The sequence below is a fragment of the Monodon monoceros genome, unplaced genomic scaffold (genome assembly GCF_005190385.1).
Source record: "Monodon monoceros isolate NGI ecotype Baffin Bay Population unplaced genomic scaffold, NGI_Narwhal_1 Super_Scaffold_19, whole genome shotgun sequence".
In the NCBI taxonomy this organism is placed as follows: domain Eukaryota; kingdom Metazoa; phylum Chordata; class Mammalia; order Artiodactyla; family Monodontidae; genus Monodon; species Monodon monoceros.
This window is the reverse complement of record NW_021703775.1, coordinates 26,997,482-27,018,847: the sequence shown is the minus strand read 5'-3', so window position 1 is coordinate 27,018,847 and position 21,366 is coordinate 26,997,482. Positions and strand designations below refer to the sequence as shown.

At 35.3% G+C, this 21,366-nt stretch overlaps 1 protein-coding gene across 8 annotated transcripts in view; it reads right to left on the bottom strand.

The window, feature by feature from the left end:
* Window positions 1-21,366, bottom strand: part of EXOC6B (exocyst complex component 6B) — a 702,680-nt gene that overhangs the window by 609,489 nt on the left and 71,825 nt on the right. For 7 of the 8 annotated variants that reach the window (XM_029232675.1, XM_029232678.1, XM_029232676.1 and 4 more), the window contains exons 2-5: window positions 13,668-13,833; window positions 9,484-9,531; window positions 7,727-7,817; window positions 7,569-7,614 (exon numbers count right to left, since the gene is read on the bottom strand). In XM_029232675.1, the coding sequence (XP_029088508.1) occupies window positions 7,569-7,614; window positions 7,727-7,817; window positions 9,484-9,531; window positions 13,668-13,833 (351 nt within the window). Of the gene's footprint in view, window positions 1-7,568; window positions 7,615-7,726; window positions 7,818-9,483; window positions 9,532-13,667; window positions 13,834-21,366 lie in introns of those variants that run through there. The other variant, XM_029232682.1, reaches the window with a different exon arrangement.

Sequence of the window (21,366 nt, the reverse complement as noted above, 5' to 3'; positions counted from 1 at the left end):
CTGGGGGCTTCCCTGGTGGCACAGTGGTTAAGAATCCGCCTGCCAAAGCAGGGGACATGGGTTCGAGCCCTGGTCCGGGAAGATCCCACATGCCTCTGAGCAACAAAGCCCGTGCTCCACAACTACTGAGTCGGCACTCTAGAGCCCGTGAGCCACAACTACTGAGCCCATGTGCCACAAATACTGAAGCCCATGCGTCTAGAGCCCGTGCTCCGCAACAAGAGAAGCCACTGCAATGAGAAGCCCGTGCACCGCAACGTTGAGTAGCCCCCGCTCGCCACAACTAGAAAAAGCCCAGGCGCAGCAACAAAGACCCAATGCAGCCAAAAAATAAATAAGTAAAATAAAAAATAGTTATCTGGGTTATCTGACTGAATGTGATTTCTAGATCATGGACACAGTCAGAGAAAACCCAAACAGAGCCCAGCAACTTAGCAGAGTTAGCATCAGAGACAGGAGTTCAGGAAAGCTTGTGTACCTTAAGGTTGTGCAGCAGAATTCCAAAAAAAAAAAAAGGAAGCAATGCAGAAAAAAGATGCAGAAATTTACATAAGGGTTCCCTTGAGTCTTTGCTAAGTACTAGGCCAGGCATAGGAAAACTGAAATTCTGCATGAACAGGCATAAAGAAGGGAGGGAAGGAAGAGAAGGAAGAGAAGGGAGGGAGAGAAGGCAAGGAAGGAGAGACAGACAGCAGCAAGATGTAAGATAAACACTTCAAGGAGCTCAGACAAGACAGAGAAACATCTTAACTCTGAACAGCCAAAGTGAAGAGTCCCTGGGGGTTTCTGAGTTTTTCAAAGTAGATGAATACTACCCCCAGCAACCCCTGGAATGAAGGAGGGCCTACCAAAGCTTAAAAATGGGGTCTGATGGGATTGGGATCAAGTGGATCTGAAAACAACTAAACTATTTGTCAAAACAAAGACCAACACCCTCTAAGAAAAAAAAGCTCCCCAAAATCCAGACACTCAACAACATAATATAATGACAATTATCCAATCAAAACTTATAAGACATGATAAGAACCAAAAAAATGACATGTAACTAGGAAAAACAAAATAATCTTCAGAGAAATCCAAAATACCAGAAGTGACAGAACTAGCAAAGAAGTACATAAAAACAGAAATTAGAGCTCTGTTACAGGTATTTTTTAAAGATGCAAAAATAACAAAAGAAATTAAACATAAAAAACTAAATGGAACTCCTAACGATGAAAAATATATCATCTGAAATGAAAATTTCACTGGATAAGATTAAAAGATTAGACAATGAAAAAGAAAGAACACAGCAATAAAATCTATCCCATATAAAGCACAGAGAAAAAAGACTGGAGAAAAAGAAGATCCTCAAGTCACCTGTGGGATTATGTGAAGTTGTCCAACATAGATATAACTGAAGTCTCAGAATGAGGATGGAAAAAGGACCAAAAAAATGTTTGGAAAAATAATATCTGAACATCTTCCAGACTTTATGAAAATTTCAAAAAAGAACAACTAAACAAACCACAAGCAGTATAAATATACACACACATTCATGCATACAAACATATTTACACCAAAGCATATCAAAATCAAATTGCTGAGAACAAATTATACAGACAAAAGTTTTTAAACAGCTGGAGAAAAGACACATTAAGTAGAGTGACAAAAAAGTTAAGGCTGTTCATATACTTCTCCCTCAGAAACTACATAAGCCAGAAGACAAAAAAATGATATCTTAAGAACTAATGAATCTATAAACCTAGAATTATATGCCCATCAAAAATATATTTCAAAATGAAGGTGAACAACGAGATAGCATTTCACACCCACCAAGATGGCCATAATCAAAAGACAGACAGTAATAAGTATTGGCTAGGATGTACAGAAAATCGAATCCTCATATGCTGCTGGGGGAAGGTAAAATGGCACAGCTGCTTTGGAAAACAGTCTGGCAGTTCCTCAAATGGTTAAACAGAGTTACCATGATCCAGCAAAATTTCATTCCTAGGTGTATATAGCCAAGAGAAATGAAAACATATGTCCATACAACAACCTGTAAACAAAAACGCATAGCAGCATTATTTGTAAAAACCCAAAATTGTAAACAACCCAAATGCTCATCAACTAATGAATGGATAAATAAAATGTGGTAAATCCATACAGTGGAATATTCAGCAATTAAAGAGATGGGACTTCCCTGGTGGTGCAGCGGTTAAGAATCCGCCTGCCAGTGCACGGAACATGGGTTTTAGCCCTGGTCTGGGAAGATCCCACATGCCGCAGAGCAACTAAGCCTGTGCGCCACAACTACTCTGTACTCTAGAGCCCACAAGCCACAACTACTGAGCCCACGTGCCACAACTATTGAAGCCCACGTGCCTAGAGCCCGTGCTCCGCAACCAGAGAAGCCATCACAACGAGAAGCCCGCACACCACAACGAAGAGTAGGCCCCGCTCACCGCAACTAGAGAAAGCCCGTGTGCAGCAATGAAGACCCAACGCAGCCCAAAATCAATTAATTAATTTTAAAAAGAAATGAAGTACTGATTTATGGTACAACATGGATTAACCTTGGAAACATCATGTTAAATGAAAGAAGCCAATCACAAAGAACGATATATTATATGATTCCATTTATATGAAATGTCCAGAATAGGCAAATCTGAAGAAACAGAAAATAAATCAGTAGTTCCCAGTAGCTGGCAAGGGGGGCAGGGGACAGGAGAAAATTGTGTGCTGATGGCCAGGGGGCTCACAGTTTCTTTTGTGAAGAATAAAAACATTCTACAATTGATTGTGGTGATGGTCACACAACTCTGACTACACTAAAAGCCACTGAATTGTATACATTAAATGAATGAAGTGAAAAGTAGGTAAACTGTATCTCAATGAAGCTGTTAAGAATATTTTAGAAAAAAGGATATTAAAAACAGACAATGCAAAAATTAAAAAGAAAGCAGCAGTGGCTGGCTGCATTAATACCAAACAACACATATTTCAGAAAAAAAGAATATCACCAGGGATAAAGAAGAACCTTCCATAATTACAAATGGGCCCTTTCGTCAAGAAGATACAACAATGCTTAATGTATATGCATCCAATAAGAGAGCTTCAAAATACACATAGCAAAAACTGAAAGAACAGAAAGAAGACATATGCAAAGCCAGTTATAATAGGCAACTTCAACACTCCTCTGTCAACAAATAACAAATACAAAATCATAAGGATAGAGAAAACCTGCACAACACCAAGTATATCTAAATGACAGTTAAAGAATGCTCTCCTCAATAACAATATATATTATTTTGAAGTGTGTATGTAATTTTCACCAAAACAGACCATATGCTGGGGCGTAAAACAAGTCTCAAAATATATAAAAGGTTGCAATCATATGTTTTACATTTATGAACACAATGAAGTGAAATTACAAATCAATTTTGATAAATCTGGAAAATCCTCTAATATTTAGAAATTAACCAATGAACTTCTAAGTAAGTTGGTGAAATAAATTCTAAAAATTACAAAAGAAATTAGAAAATATTTGAAATAAATGTAAAAAAACCCCACAACATCAGAAAACATGTAAGATGCAGTTCAGAACACTGCTTAGAGAGAAATGTACAGCTTTATATGGCTACATTAGAAAACAGAACCAAAATCAATGCCCTAGGCCTCCACCTAATAAAGCTAAAAAAAGAGCAAATTATTTACAACAGCCAAGATATGGAAGCAACCCAAGTGTCCATCAAGGGATAAATGGATAAAGAAAATATGAGATATATATTATGAGATATATATATATATATATATATATATAAAACTGAATCACTTTGATGTACACTTGAAACTAACACAACATTGTAAATCAACTATACTTCAATTTGTAAGAGCAAATTAAACCCCAAGTAAGCAGGAGAAAGGAAATACTAAAGATACCAGCGAAAATCAGTAAAATAGAAAAACAAGGAAAAAAAACTCAATAAAACCTAAGTTACTATTTTCAAAAAAAATCATAAAATTGACAAACCTCTAGCCAAAATAATCAGAGAGACGGAGACAGAAACAAAGAGAGAAAAGACAAATTATCAACATAAGCAATGAAAGAGAAAGTATCACTATAGATCCTATACTGTTAAAATAATACAGGAATATCATGAATAACTTTTGTTAAGGAATTCAAAAACTTGGATGACATGGACAAATTATTTGAAAGATACAAATAAGCAAAATTTACTCAAGAAACACAAAATGCAAGCAGCCGTGTATTTATTTTTAAAATTAAATTTTTAGTTAACAACTTTCTCACCAAAAACAAACAAATCTCCAAGGCCAAGTGGTTTCACTGTTAGATTCTACCAAATATTTAAGGAAGGTAATTGCCAACACTACACAAATTCTTCTGGAAAACCAAAGAGGGAAAACTTTCCAAGTTATTCACAAGGCCAGCATTAATCTGATACCAAAAACAAAGATATTACAAAAAAGAAAACTACAGACAAGTATTTCTCATGAACATAGATATAAAACTCAACAAAATTTTAGCAAATCAAATACCACATCATATTAAAAAGGATAATTTACCATGACCAAGCGGGATTTATTCCATGAATGCAAGTTTGGTTTAACATTCAATACAATTTATCATATTAATAAACTAAAAAAGAAATTTTAAAAAAACATATGATCATCTCACTGACATAGAAAAAGCATTTGACAAAAACTATATTCATTCCTGATAGAAACTTTCAACAACTAGAAATAGAAGGGAACTTCTTCAGCCTTCTAAATGGCATGTACAAAAAGACTATATCTAACATATATGACTTAATGGTTAAATGCTTTCCCCCTAAGATCAGGAACAGGGCAGAGATATCTACTCTCACTACTTCTATTCAACATTGTACTGGAGGCTCTAGCCAGTTCAATAAAACAAGAAAAACAAACCAAAAAGAAAGCATCCCAATTGGAAAGAAAGAAATATACCTGTCTTTATTTGTAGACAAGATAATCAGCTACATAGAAAATCCAATGGAATACACAAAAATGCTACTAGAATTAGTAAGTGATTTAGTAAGGTTGCAGAATACAAGATAAATATACAAATTTAATAGTATACTAGTAATTAATGACTGAAAATTAAAAAGCAATAGCATTTATTTATTTAATTTTTTTGGCTGCACCACTGCAGCATGTGAGATCTTAGTTCCCTGAACAGAATTCAAACACATGCCCCCTGCATTGGAAGGGCAGAGTCTTAACCACTGGGCCACCAGGGAAGCCCCAGCAATACCATTTAAAATAAGCATCAAAAAATACAAAATAATAGGGATAAATATGACAAAAGATATGTAAGACTTATTCACTAAAAACTAAAAACATTGCTGAAAAAAATTAAAGAAGACCTAAATAAATGAAAGCATTCATACTGGTGGGTGAGGGGTAAGATGGACCAGCATGGGATACAAGAGACCTAGTGAGGTAAGACTGTCTGTATAGGAAGGCAGCATTGCATGGAATGTCAGAGCCAAAGAGGGATGAGGAGGGCATTCAGGGAAGACAGAAGCATAACACAGGGTATTAGAGCCCAACTAGAGTAAGGAGGATACAATATAGGAGGGCAACTCAGTGTGCGGTGTTGATACAGCTAAAAGGAGCCCAAGACATATAAACCTACTCTTTGTGCCAGAAAAAGGCTGAGCTAGAAATACTGGTGAACAGTACTTATGATAGCCACTCAAATTAAGAGGAGAAATGTACGTTGTTCATATAATGGGACTACTATACAGCAATTAAAATAAGTGAACTAGATCTCTATACATAAATGTAAAAGCTCTCCACCAGTACGTAAGCCCCACAACAGCAGATATTTTTGTCTATTTTGTTCAGAGTTATATTCCCAGCACTAAGAGCAATGCCTAACAACACAGTAAGTACTCAATTCATTTTTATTGAATGAATGATTCTCAAAAAAACAAGGACTGAGAACTATTCATGTAAATGTTTCTAAAAACACAAAATACAACATATGATTTATGGGTATTAAAAACATGGACTAGAAGGACACACCAAATTTATGATAATAGTTTCCCCAACGGAGTAGGGAAAGGGATAGGACTGAAGAAGGGGATATGAGTTTTATCTATAATTTTTTAAAATGTACATTTTACCTCTTTCTGTCCATATGTGTTTATATATATGTCATAAATATTTACATATATATGAATCAAAACTGGAATTGTTGCTATCTGTTAATTCAGAGAAGTTGATACTGAAGCTTTTTTTTAATCTCTGTAATTTTCTATAATTTTAGAACTTCACAAAAAGGTTATCAGGGAAATAATATTACTTTCTATCTCACTGAACAGAATTTCTCATACTGTTCAACCTATGTTCTCTTATATGAATGTATCCTCCCAGGGAGAAGGCAGTCTGGGAAATAATCTTAAGAAATTCAAAAAATATTGATGCCTCATGCTTTAACTCTAAAATTCTTGAGAATTTATCATTTTTATTCACAATATTTTTAATCTTATTTCAGTATTAAATACATTTTAATTCCATACTTTTTCCCTCAAAACTAGGTAAAATTAACATTCCAGGAAGACGTGTCCTGTTTATCTTATAGCTTCACATACCCCCATCATACCACAGGGTACTCCAGGGCAGAGAGGGTGGAGATGCTTACTCTAGTTTGGGAAGAAGAGCCAAAGAGTCACTATCAAGTTTCCTGTGGAATAAAACCAGATGAAAATAACACACAGGAAAAGACTCCTCTGAACTTAACCTTGACCTTGCCCCTTGTGATGGTTAATTTTATATATCAACTTGGTTAGGCCATAGTACCCAGAGATTTGGTCAAATATTATTCTGGATATTTCTGTGAAGTTATTTTTTTACATGAGATTATTAGCACTTAAATCAGTAGACTGAGTAAAGATGAACATTCTCCATAATGTGGGTGGGCCTCGTTAAATCAGTTAAAGGCCTTGATAGGAAAAAGACTAAACTCCCCAGAGGAAGACGGAATTCTGCCAGCAGATTGCCTTCAGACTGAGGCAACAATATTTACTCTTCCCTGACACCAGCCTATCAGCCTACTATGCAGATTTGGACCTCCATAATCATGGGAACCAATTTGCTAAAAAAATCACTCTCTCTCTCTCTCTCTCTGCACACACACACACACACACACACACACACACACCACTGGTTCTATTTCAACGGAGAACCCTGACTGATCCACCCCAGCAAAACCAGTAACTATTTTTTCTACTATAATACTAAACCGAAGCATGTTTCTCAAATTAACTATCACTAAAACAGTTACATGTTTTTCCCCTAAAAAGCTGGGTCTTCTAAAAATCAAACTACGTGTAGTGTTTTTTATTAAACATAATACATGACAAAATACATCAGCATATGTAAATAACTCTCAGGATGAATCAATAGATATACAAAAGGCAAGAGAAGATGTTATATGGACTTAATTATTTTTTGAAAGGTTATGCTAAATGTGGACTTTTAAAAAAATTCTAAATAACAGAAATTTTAGATAATACAAAGTATTCAACAAAAAAATATCTTACCTTTTAGTTTTCATCTGGTCCCTCAGTTTGCTATACATCTCCAGGACTTGAAAGAGAAGGGGAGAAAGAGCACACAAGCATTATTTAGAGAAAGTGAAAAGACTAATTCAAGCTAAAGGAATTGCATCAAGAATTCTACTCTTTTTCCAGTTCCTCACCTGGAAGACACAGCATTAATTTATCAACAGTGGCAGAAATATTTCTCTGTTGTAGTCGACACTGCTTCAGCTCTTCCATTGCTATTACCAGCTTAGCAAGAGGGAAAAAAACTGAATTATGCCAACAGCTGTAAATAAAAAGCTTTCAGTCACATTTTTCCACCCTATGTTCAATTCATCAGAAAATCCCAGACAGTTTCATAGTAAGACCTGCCAAGTGGACTACGGAACTGCCTTTCTCAACCAGTAAAACATCCCTGTATGGTTTCCTACTTTCTCCCCAAGATGCATGCATACTACATTAGAAAAGGCTAGGTGAAATGAAATCTTAAAATTCAGGGGCTATCCAGGAGAAAAGAAAAAGCGTGCATATTTGCTCCACACCCTATTCAGACTCTTCATGATTTATATTTCATCAATCTTCTAAGAAGATCCTATATTTCTGTCATCAGTGCTAGACTCCTAGAGGAAAACAGTCCTTCCTATACAGCTTCAAATGAATCTTGAAAATAATCTGCAACTAAATCTGTATTTCAACAAATAAACCACACAGTTAGAAGCTGTGGCTTTTCCAAGAGTTCCAGTTTAATGAAGAGTAACTCACTTTTCTTCTCACAGCATTTTAAAGTCTTCCATCTGAAGTCATACCACAATAAAACCAGAAGAAACTGCATTCTTTGCAAAAACTTAAAATATGTGAGACAAACTTTTAAAAAGCAATAACTACATGACCTCTTATAGTATTTATCCCATACCCTTTTCTAAAAGTTATCTACTTAGATACTACGCAAAAAAGAAAAAAGGGAATGGTCCTGATTAAGTTACTGATAAGACAATCAAAGGCTAATCTTAAAGATTATTAAAATTAAACATTAAGTATTAGGCAATGAGGAAGGTATATGATACAGAGAACGGTAATAGACTGTAAGTCAGAAAACTTGGGTTTTAGTCCCAGCCTTCCAATTACTATGTAAACTTTAGCAAATCATCTGTTTTAGTTTCCTAATCAATAAAATAGTGATAATACCAGTCCTGACCTTGTCGTAGGTCTGTCATGAGGATTAAGTGAGAAAATGGATGTAAAATAATCTTATGAACTATGATGATTTAAATGGTGAGTATATCAATTAACAGAATCAAAGATTCTTTTTTTTTTTAACAAATACTTATGCATATTCATGTTGTGTCAGTCACTGTTTAGGCAGGTAGAGGGGATATGGCAATGCAGTTAAAAATAAAAAAAAAATCCTGACCTCATGGAGCTTAATTTCTAATGGAAAGAGACAAACAAAAAACAAACATATAAGGAAAACTGTATAATACCAAAGCATGATAGGTGCAATGGAGAAAAGTAAAGCAGGAAAGATAAAAAGAATACAAGGCATGAAAGTGAGACTGCAAGTCTAAATAAGGTGGTTAGAAAAGGCCTCATGAAGGAGGTAACATGTGAGGAGCAAAAGTGTGAAGTAGGTAAACATTTGGGAAAGAACATTCCAGGCAGAGGAAACAGCATTGGCCATCTTATGACTACTCAAGTGATTTAAAAACACAGCTAAGGAAGGCGGCTACATACTCTCATTAAGCTTTCTAGTGCCATATTCATTTACTTCAGATAAACATTAGGAAAAGCAATGATAATGTCCAAGTTCCTCCAACATGCTGCTTATGGTCTTACAAGCCACTAAATCAAGAACACAGTTATTAAAGAGAATGACAGGAAACAGAAAAGATTTTTTCAAAAGGTAAATTGGCCTTACTTCCTTTCCCTCATGTTGTAGTTTTCTATTAGTATCCGTCACTTGATTCTGTGGAGAGAAGACAATTTAAACTCATAAAAAACACTTAGATAATAGTTGGATAAGATCAAAATTTTAAATGAAAAGACTAAGAATAGGTATTCAGATTGTTTCCATATTCCACCACATTTTGGTTTAGTGGTGTTCTCTTGGGATGAAATTATATCAACTTTTCTACTGAACATTTGTATGACCTTTGGAACAATAAAAAAAATTACTAAAAAATATGTTCAGTTTGAAATATTACAAACTAAAATAACATAACTAAAGATCACACTTTCATTTGGAAAGGAAAGAAAAAATATAATAGAAAAAATAACCCACAAAGAACCTTACCATCTCTACTATGTGTACAAAGAACAAATTTTTTCATAGATAGTCCTCACTTCACCAATGTATTCCTGGAAAACTTGAGTATAAATTGAACTTTTTAACTCAGGTCAAATATTTCTACTTATCTAATTTTAGAAAACCTTTTGTCTTAATTTTTTGGATCATTAATTCTTAATAGTTTCTAACACTTCCACATTCCCATTTTTCTAAATTAATCTCTCCATCAGACAGTCAAAATCAGGTGAACAAGCTTTAAAGTTAGGTACAGTTCATAATTTAAAGGAACTGGCACCACTTATTTTGGTAGCCACTTTTGAAGAATCAACTGATATAAAAAAATTAAGTATATAGAATAGTAATTTCCTCACTTTCTTAAACATTACCAAAACATGAGCAACATTAACTTCTAAAGCTTTCTTTAATAGAAGCTTTCCATACTTCCACCAATAACTGCGACTCCTTACGCTTTTAAGACACTACCTTAACCCAGCATTTCCTATTATGTCTCTTGGAACACCAAGAAATGGTAGTTAAAAGATACTCTGCACTCTGTACATACACACACACACACACACACACACACACACACACATCAATATGTATGGGAAATACCACTAAACAGGTTAGTTTATTCAGGACTTCCTGAAGCCCAAGGAGATATCATACAGTGTTTTCCAACTTACTTTTTGTAACATCCTTTTATTGAGGATCATCTTAAGAAACTAGTTTTTCAGGAACACACCTTTGAAAACTTTGCCCTAAACTATACACTATACACTATACCTGGACTATCACTTTCTGAGCAGATTACCACATGCACTGCCATTGTAGCAAAAATGCAGCCATAAACATAACATAAATGAATGGGCATTGCTGTGTTCCAATAAAACTTTATTACAAAATTAGGAGGCAAGCTGGATTTGGCCTGCAAGATACAGCTTGCTGATCCTTGGTCTAGAATAAGTAAGACTGAAAAGTTTATTATTCAAATCAATAAATGAATGTTATTCAAAAATGGGATTAATATCAGCTCAATACAAGAAAAAGCTTTTAAGCGATGTGAATAAAAATGGGGTGGGTTGCCTTGAGTGATCATTGTTCAAGAATAATTAGATTTTTTTTCACATAAACAGATTTCAGAAAATTCAACCTTCCATAAATACTACTAAATTCAGCATTGCTGTTTCTACTAAAATAACTTGTTTACCATTTCTGAAATTTTTTTTACCTCAAACTCATTGTAAGAAATATATTTTACATTGCAACCCAGTACACAAGTATAGGGAATGCAGATGCGCACACACACACACACAAAGAAACAAAATTTTTAAGAAACAATGTTTGGACTTACTACATGTAATACACTTCGTTGCTTCCTTTTTTATTCTATTTCAATTTTTATTAAAAATACGGATCATGGCCCACTAAATTGATTTCATGCAAACCAGAGTTCTAAAACATTCATAGGAGCCTAACCAAAGCTTCTGATAAGAAAGGTAATTACTATTTCAATACTATTTGAACATAACAATGGGAGGAAATCTATACTGCCTGTCTAGGATGGTACTTGTTGATTCAGAGAACATATATATGTATGTGTGTATATATACACACACACGTACCAACATACATACTGTGAATCAAAAGAAATAATGGACATTCTAGAGAGAGTAGGATTTTTCATTGTTATGTTCAAATAGTACTGACAGTAAGTAATACTTAACCTTTTCCATTTTCTAAACTCTTTTCTCAAGTTCAAGAATTTCTAAGTTCCATAGGCTCTTAACACAGGTTGAATGGATGCCCCCTAGAGCAGTGTCTCCCAGGTGTTAATGGTGAGCATTATGGGCAATATTCAGGTACTTAACCACATGACTACTTCAGTAACCAGACACAGAGCACCCCGTTGCTCATCATGGACAAAGGGCCCAAGGAGCAGAGGGAGAGGTTTTGGAATACAGGCATCAAGAACAGCCCAAGGTGAAGATGGATGGGAAGCTGGGATGGCTGAGTGAGGACAAACAGCACACACAGCTCCTGGCAGAAGCCCCGTATCTTTGTTTTCACATATTTCAGATACTTCTGTCCATTTGACGCTTTTCAGCCCCCCAAAACTCAGTATAACTTTTTAAATGGAATCAAACTGTTCATACTTTTTAATCTGCTTTATACATTAAGCAAACATTTCTAATGCTTTCCCATGTCAGATATCCTTCTACAATATATTGTAGTTTATTACTCTTTTAAATGGATATACCATGATTTATTTTACTAATCCTCTACTACATCACTTTCAGGGACATCTTAAAGTTTTAGCCATTAAAAAAAAAACACATGAACATCTCTGTACATGCACCTGTAGCTGTAGAATAAATCTTAAAACTATGTGGAGTTTTCAGTATTGATAAATAAAATTGTTCTCCTTAAAAGTTGTTAACAGTCTACACTCCAACCAGGCATTCCCAGGTTGATAGGTATCATCTCCAATCTTAATATTTGTTTCATCTTCGTCATTTTATTAGGTGGCACTTTATTGTTTAAATTTGCATTCCTTTAATTCTAAATTGTAGAGTTCCCTTATATTTCTTCTTATGTAAACTGTATATTAACATGTATTTCTCAGTTTTCTATTAGAGTGTTCATATTTTTCCTATTAATTTGTAGACTTTTTCTATGTTAAGATATCAATCATTTGTCATGTGTATTTGTAAATATTTTTATTTATTATTTACCTTTACATTTTTAACTTCTACGTAGAAAGTTCTTTCATTTTAATGTTGTCGTACCTATCAATATTTTCTTTCTGGCTTAGGAACTGTGTTTAGAAATGTATCCCTCACTCCTAAAAATCACATAAATATTCATCTATATTTTCTACTAGTTCCTTTATGGTTTTTTTACATTTAACTCTTTAGTTCATCTGAAATTAAATTTGGTACACTGACTGAGAAAGGAATCTAAGTTAATTTCAATTAAAATAGTTAAGCATTAAAGAACATTAATAACAAATCAGAAGAGTTGTTACTTTTGGAGGGGAGGGTGGAGAGAGTCACTGAGAAGGATAAAAAAGAGAGATTTAATTTTGTTGGCAATATTATATTTCTTATGATGATTGGATAGTTGTTGTACAGGTCCATAAACTCTTATCTGAAACCTTGGGACCCAATGTGTTTTGGACTTCAAAATTTTGGAAATTTTATAAAGATAATATGGTATATATTGTTTATTATGTAACAATGGGCACTAGGACAGCATCCCATAATCAAATACAGTAATATTTCTGTATCAAAGTCAGTTACCCAAGATATGTGAATTTGCTATGCCAGGGACAAAACCAATATAGCTAGCCTCTTTCCTGAACTTAAATCTGTCATATCAAGAAAGAACCTTCATGCTTTGGTAGAAGACATTCCCCAACTAACACTAATTTTATTTTTCCTTTGGCTCAGGTTGCCTTGCTGCAAAGACTTCTACAGCCATGCCTTGCAATTCTGTCATCCAATAGTGATGGCTTTCATCTAGCAAGGAAGCAGACAGATGACATGAAGAGTGAACCGAGTTTCTGTTTGAAAGAAACTGATTCTTGTCATTGGTTCTCATCCACACATAGTTATCCCAAATAAATTTTAACTTAAAACAGTATCCTTTCCAGCTAAAAGCCATAATCCCAGTTATCTATGTTGCAGTATAAACTCCTTTCTTACTATTCAAAAATTTTTAGTACAAATATGTCACCTGCAATGTATTCCCCACTCTTTTAATGTTCATCAAAACCCCAAGACAGAGAGAAACAAGTCTTAGAGTCTCCTTACTTTGAGTTTCTGGGCTTCTCCTCTTACTTTCAGCAGTTCCGTTATAGAGTCCACAAAGCCCTGGTAATGAAAGTTGCACATTTTCTCAATTTCTCGGTCATGATTGCGGATGCGAGTTTCAAGCTTCTCCATGAATCGTCCATGTTCCTCACCATCATAGACAGACCTTTTTAAAAAATGGCATGGAGATTATACCAGATTTACATCTAAGAAAGAGAAACAGAATTACAAACCCAGAAGCAAATTTATTTGGAAATCAGGTATTTAAGTTACATAAACCACAGAGTAATCCAATTGTATTAATGTTGCCCCAATGCTAGATGAGTATTTTTTTTAGGAAAATCCAAAATTTTGTTTCCTTATTTACTGAAAAATATGTAAGTGTTTGACAGTATTCATCACAGAATTCTCATCATAAAATGAAAGGACTGAATTACAATTCCTCCGTACCTTTCTTTCTCAATTAAACTAATCTAGAAAAACTTAATTTTGGATAAACCCAACTATACATTTACTCCAAGATTATACCCAAGAACCTGACGCTGCTGGAGAGAAATCACGTAACTGTGCTGCTAGACTCAGTTTAGCTATCTTACGACAAATTTAAATTGGGCAGCCAGACACCACTAGTTAAAAATAATGAAATTATCCCGCCAAATACCACCACCAAAAAATCACTTTGTAGTCTCCAAAATGTGTGAAAACCTTACTTCTCCTCTCCTCAAATGTCTACCCTCTCTCTGGCTCTCAGCTGCACTTCACAGGAAAAAAAAAAATTCCTCTCCTCAACCAACCTACTTACATCTGAAACTCCTATTCTGTCCACCCTCCTATAACAATGGAAAAAGTATTTCAAGCTCTTATCTACAGTCATTCCTGTTGTCTCTAAGAACTTTACTCCTGCAGTTATTCCCTTTTATCCCTATCCTGTATTATATATTTCTCCCACTCCACTAAGTCATTCTCATGGCTATTTAAACATGACTTTAAGAAACCTGTCCTTACCTACACGTTTCCCTCCAGCTACCATCTCATTTCTCTGCTCCCCTTCCCAGCAAAACTTCTTTCTACTTCCTCAGCCCCCATTAGTTAGCATCCATCCTACTGTACCTAAAGGCAGCATTTGCTATGGTTTAAATATACCTTCCTTCTTGAAACACCTTTTTCTCTAGACTTCAATGATACCACACTAAGTGATTTTCATCCTTTTACTGACATGCCTTCTCAATCTCTGTCCTGGGCTCCTCCTCCTCTATTCTTTTTCTAAATATTCGTAAAAGCTCTTCTCTTCCCTACCTATGCCCTCTCGCCAAGAAATGCCAGCTAATCCCATGTCTTTATAATACTATCTATTACAGTGGTAGACTTCCTAATCTATACCCTCAATTCTGAGCACTAGACTCAAATACCCAGCTATAATTTAACAACTCCAATTGGATTTTTAAAAGCCATCTCAAATTTTAACATAGAAAAACAAAAAAACCATCTATCACCAAACTATCTCCACTCCCAAACCTGATGCTCCCCACCACTCAGCTACCCCATCTCAGCTAATGGCACTATCCAGTTGCCCAAGTCAAAAATGCAAATCCAGGAATCACTCCTCATGTACCTCTTTCCATCATACACCCCATCCAATCCATTAGTAAGTCCTGACAACTCAACCTCCAAAACATATCTTAAAATTGACCACCATCCCTCCATTTCCACTAAAACCCTAGTCTAAACCTGTATCATTGGCACACTGGATCAATGCAATAGCCTCCTAAAAGTCTCCGTTCTGCAGTCTTCATCCCCTCTACTCCCTGTCCCAATGCAGATACTCTCCACACAGCAGTAAAAATGGTCTTTATGAAGCAATAGTTCAGATGTAGCCTCCTGCTTAAATCGCTCCAATTCCTTCTCTTTACAAAAGGAATAAAAATCACAAATCCTTACCACGGCCTATAACATACCACATAATCTAACCTCTGATTAGCTCTCTAACCTTGCTTCTCTCTAGGTCCCACCCCCTAGCCTTGCCTTCCTCCATCCTCTATGCTCCTGCTACAGAGGATTTTTTTTTTAGCCTCTTCCTGCCTCAAGAATTTTGTTTTTACTGTTCTTAGGCTAGTAACACTCACACCCTATATCTTCAAGCAACTTTCTCCTTCTCATCATCCATAGTTTGTTATCTATCTTCCCCCCAACCCATCCCAATTAGATTGTAAACTCCGGGGCAAGAACTTTGTCTGCCAATTCACCACTGTACCTCTACAACAGTGCCAGACAGGTAATAGGCAGTGAGTAAACGTTCATTGAGTAAATGAATAACATTATCTCTATCTAAGAACACTTTGATCTCTGACATTTATTCAACAAATATACATTTGCTCATTACCAACATTTTCTGGTTCTATAATCATTTGTAGGTACCAGATCACCACCCTGGTCCTGTGGATAAGAGAGCACCCACTCCTCAGCAGATCACTTCCACTACCCAGAACTCAAGCAGTAACCATAGAAAATATATATACAAGTTTGGATTCTGGTAAGAATTCTGAACACTTACTTCAGAAAAACGAGAGCAATCCAGATTCATTCTCCTTCATTTCAAATAAAGGGACAAGATCTTCAAATAAATTATAAACAATCCCGGCTTTGACAACTAAGACATACTATAGCATAACCACTTGCCTAAAAGAGCTATTGGGAAACACAAGACAGAATCTACTATTGACATTTCAACTAAACTCAAAAAAAGCATAACTTTTCCTCTTCCAAAGGAAAGGAAAAGAAAGACTTCCATGTAAAGGCACCAGTATTCCTTGCCATTTGAAGAAGAGGAATAACCACGGAAAATTCATCAGTCTAAATGGCATAAGAAGATTATTATTCAATACTGAGACAAGCCTCTTGGTTTCAAATTCAGTTATATCTTGACCCATTAATACTTTTAAGTTAGGTAGTAAGTATACTTCCTTCTACAATGTAAAACTTTTTATTTTTCTCCCTCCAAAGATCTACATTAATATGACAAAAGATAACCTCAAGGAGAAGAAAATCTCATAGTTAAGAAATGCATAATTTATCCTAGCTCCCTGAACTTTCTATTAAAAAAAAGTATAAATCAAAGAAAGGAAGAGTGGATTTTTGCTGCCTGACTGCATGGCCTTGGTGTTTAGCAATGTAATTAACTAGCTATGAGTCTTTGGTCAATTCAGTTAATCTCTCTCACCCTCAGCTTTCTCATTAGAAAATAGGAAGCAATCAATTAGAAATCCTCTTTAGCATCAGCCTAGCTCTAAATTTCTGCAATTCACTTCCACTTTCAAGTCCAGTCAGCAATAATGTAAAGATCATACATTTTTCAGAACAGTGTAAAGAGGTAGTTCAAAACAAGTTAATGAATTTTCTACATCCTTATCACTAGGCCCCACCTGTTTCTCCTATTTTAGGGCCTTTATGATTCTAATATTCTCTTCAATTATAATAATGTTGAATAACATGAAAGATTTATAGTGAATCTCCTGAATATCTTGAGAATTTTAAAAGTTAGAATAAAATGTAAAACCCACACATCTAAAACAGGAGTTTTGGGCTATATTTAATTAACCTGTGTTCCATGAGTATGCATCTGGAAAACCACAATTTCCAGATTTTATGTGTATAAGCAGAAGCACATTTTTAAGGGAAACATCCACAGTTTTCATCTGGTTATCAAAGGGTTAAAAACCACTGATTTAAAGGTTTTGTTTCAAACTGCCTAACAGGAAAAGGCAACTATAATTAGTACCTAACAGTTCAACTCGCATCAGCATTTCACCTGTATCTCAGACTTAGTGCTAACCAGCTATCAGATATAAAATGCTAAAAACAAAAATAAACAAGTCTTAAATTCTGGAAAAGTCATAGATCTCCTGAAATTAACCTAATATTGGTAATCAACATTGCACCTGAACAGTTATCTCCCTCCCCCACAATAAATGGATTAAACTGGAGAAAGACTGCCATCTAGTGATGGCCCATTTCTAACATGCTTTGAAACTTAAATTTGATGTGACCAAGCAAAGAGAGGCTGCTTAAAAATCTAAAAACTATATTCTATAATACTTGCTAGCCAAAGTCTTATAACTTGTTATTAAATGATATTTTATATAAAGTACTCTAATGTTTAAACATCCGTTTCTAATAGAAAGCAGGATCTTGAAAACAAAGTCATATGCTTTTGACATGTGTGCCATAGGTATGTCACAATTAAACAAGACTACAAAATAAACTGCACCACTCGTTTAATTATTTGTGATAATCCAAAGAATATTCTGGTACCTAGTGAAATGTAAACAATAAGATATGTTTGGAAACTAGCAACTTTTAATAGCCTAAATTTTTACTCAACTACATAAATGCTGCCTTGTGGAGTCTAATTTCCAAAAAAATCCCAAGTAAACCACAGGTTTTTGCAAAAAGTAAAATGTTTTACCCTAGTGTCCATATCTGACACATACTTCTAAACATTCCACCTAGATTAAGAGAGAGATTTTAATTTATAAAACACTTCAGGAATTCTATTCAACAAAAATATTTATGATTGCCAAGTACTGAATCATTACAGGATTATATCACTTGCAAGAACTTAACATCAGCTCCAATCTGTCAAAAGAGAAAATAAATAAATAATGTAATGAGCATGTGTTATCTCATTTAAATCCTAGGCACCTTATAAATTAGACATTATTCCCATTTTATAACTGAGGAACTTAAAACCCAAGAAGATGAAGTAACTTGCCAAATCCACACAGCTAGAAAGTGTTCTCTGTAGTACATCAGTCTGTCTCCTTTTAGAGCAAAGGAAAGTAAGAAAGTCACATGGACCCCTAAAACATTAGAGTTGAAAGAGGTCTCGGGGATGGAATACAAAGCTTTTATTGTACAATGGAGGAAACTGAAGCCAAGAAAAGTTAAATGCCTTAATCAAAATTATATTGCTTGTTACTGATACACCTGGGCCTGACTCCCAAAGAAAACAGGAAAAACTAATGCAATATGAAGCCTGACACAAAGCTAAGTGGTTTTTTAAAAGACACACACACACACACACACACACACACACTTTATGATGAGTTTGCTGCCTATTAGTTGTGCCTACACAACAGCTATTCCTTTCTTCCTGCTGGAAGAGTTCCAATTTGTTCTGGTATTTCACCTTTCCATCCTACTGCAAGGGGTAAATACTAATTTAGACCAATCATGGTAATTCCATTCCCCTTGTCAGTGACCAGTTAACAGATGACACAACTCACTGATGGAAGTAAAGGGAATTTTGGAAGTGAGGATCCAAGGAAAGGTTTCTTTCCTGAAGGATGCAGGAAAAGAAACTGCTTTTCCTACTTTGGACATTGTCCTATACAATGCTTAGGGATGAAGCAGCCATCCTGAGAAGAGAGGAGATATTGCCAATAATTTGAGGATTGCAAAGGGGAAAGATGGAAAACAACTGGGTCCTTGATGATGAGCCAATCCTGAAACAGTCCTATCTCCAGCCTTCATGTTATGTGCATTAATAAATTTCCTATTTTAAGGGAAACTTCCTATTTCCACTTTGTCTCAATAGTCTGCTACTTTCAAAACAAAGTATCCTAAATGCACAACACTGTTCATTCTTCAAAGGTAGCAGGCAAATCAAAGAAACAACCAGCAACCAGTCAAAGTCTAAACATGGCTAAGGAATCCTGTTTCCAGGACCTAGGCTGCTCTTCCTGGTTTTCTTCTTAGTTAAGAGTTAACTCCCAATCCACTCTTCAAATCTCAGCTTGCACCTTACTTTTTCTGGAAACCTTCTCTAATCACATAGACTCTGTTATGTGTTCCTCCTTTGTTATTAATGCCATCACAGAATCTATTTAACTATATTCTGATTACCCAATCACTTGTCAGTTTCCCCACACCAAAATGTTAATCTCCTGTGTGTTGAGACTGTGTCTTACCCATTTTATCTCCAGCTTATAGCACAGAGCCTGGCACAGAGGAGATCCTCCATGTATGCTAAAGATAGAGAACGAGAAGTAAGGGTAGGAAGCTAACATGTGGGTTTCTGACTGCCTCAAAGATGGATGCAAAAGAGTATCATATCAAAGAAAGTTTATCTGTTGAGATGTTTTCAGAACCAAGGAGAACTTCAAGACACAAAAGACTGAACATTTTGCTTTTGTTTTTGATTAGTCCAAGAAAAAATTCCAGAATTTTTGTTCTTTTCTTTTTCATATATATGTTTTTTAACTTCTGTCATGGTTTTAGTCCTGAAACATTTTCTTCTTATTAAGCTCCATAAAAGCATCATTAGTATTTCTGTTTATTCCAAAAGTTAAAAATAAAGTGGAAAAACAGATTTGAGCAGGATGTTGAAAGAGAAACTGCAGGAGGTCAAGAGGATTTTAAAGTCCCCTTCCCTTCCTTACTTCAGTTTGTCTATCAATTTAATTCAGACCTTACTATGGTAATTTGGATGCTCTGAGTGCAAAATGTGAAAGTAGATCACTGTATATCACCATCCATGACAGGGGAAGCATATGCTAACTGATGAAGTCTAGGCTGAAGACTACACCCAAATGTTTTTGTACTGCCACAGGAGACCAAATACATTCAAATCCTTTTCCCACTTTGCAAATACCAAGGTATCCAACTGGCTTCACTAAGATAGCCCACGCAACCAAAAGAAGTTGTGATGGGACTCTCCCTCAAGGCAGGAAGGGAACCCCACACTTCCACGATGGCTATTTTCAAAGGGATAAAAACAGGGTACAGAAGTTTCAAATGGCACCTAGCCAAAGAGCCTACTAAAACCCAGGTATTGGTTAAATAGCACAGGAAAGTGGAGAAGGGGACCTTGTCACAAAACATCAGTCAAATCAACAACAGACTATTAGGAAATAAACTAATGAAAGCAAGAAAACTCCAAATTAAGGATACGAAGACTGCTCTAACTACTACCATGATAATGTCACACTGTTAGAACAATTAATCAGCATAAGCAACTGAAGACACAAAAGCACTACAAGATATGTTTGTGGCTTCATCTTGGCCTCTGTATCAATTTGCATTAAGTGCAATAAGATTTATTTCATTGCAGTTTCAGTGGTGATCATAAAATCTGACAGCTAAAAGTTGGGTTTCAGATGCTACTGCCAAATAAAAGAAATACTCCATCTACAGCCTGGTGATACTGACTGAATCTAATACAGTTGGTATATACAGGGTTATAATTAACACTGGTAGATTAGCTCCATTTTCACTGCATGGAATTCAAAGTGTCAAGTTTAACACTTAAACAGGTAAAGCTAGAACAAAATGAAACTACTGATTCACTTACTATCTACCACCATCATAATGTGTCTGAATCTAGTGTATGTTAGTAGAACTCTTCAAGATCCTTTACAAAAGATTTAAGTATTTAATTTAAATAATTGCTCTGAAGAGCTATGAAAATATTGTAAAAGACTGCCTATTAATTGAAGAAATGCTTCAGATTCTCCACACTTAAAATTATCATTATGGTTCCAGTGACAGCGATCATAAAGGTATTCATACAGAAAAACAAACCAATGGGGGGCAGGTATTAGAAACACTTAAGTGAATAGTCCTGGTCTCCTTATGCATGTAGATTTAATGTGGGCCTAACAAAATTAGACCAGCCAAGTTTCCCAAAATCATTAAATCAAAC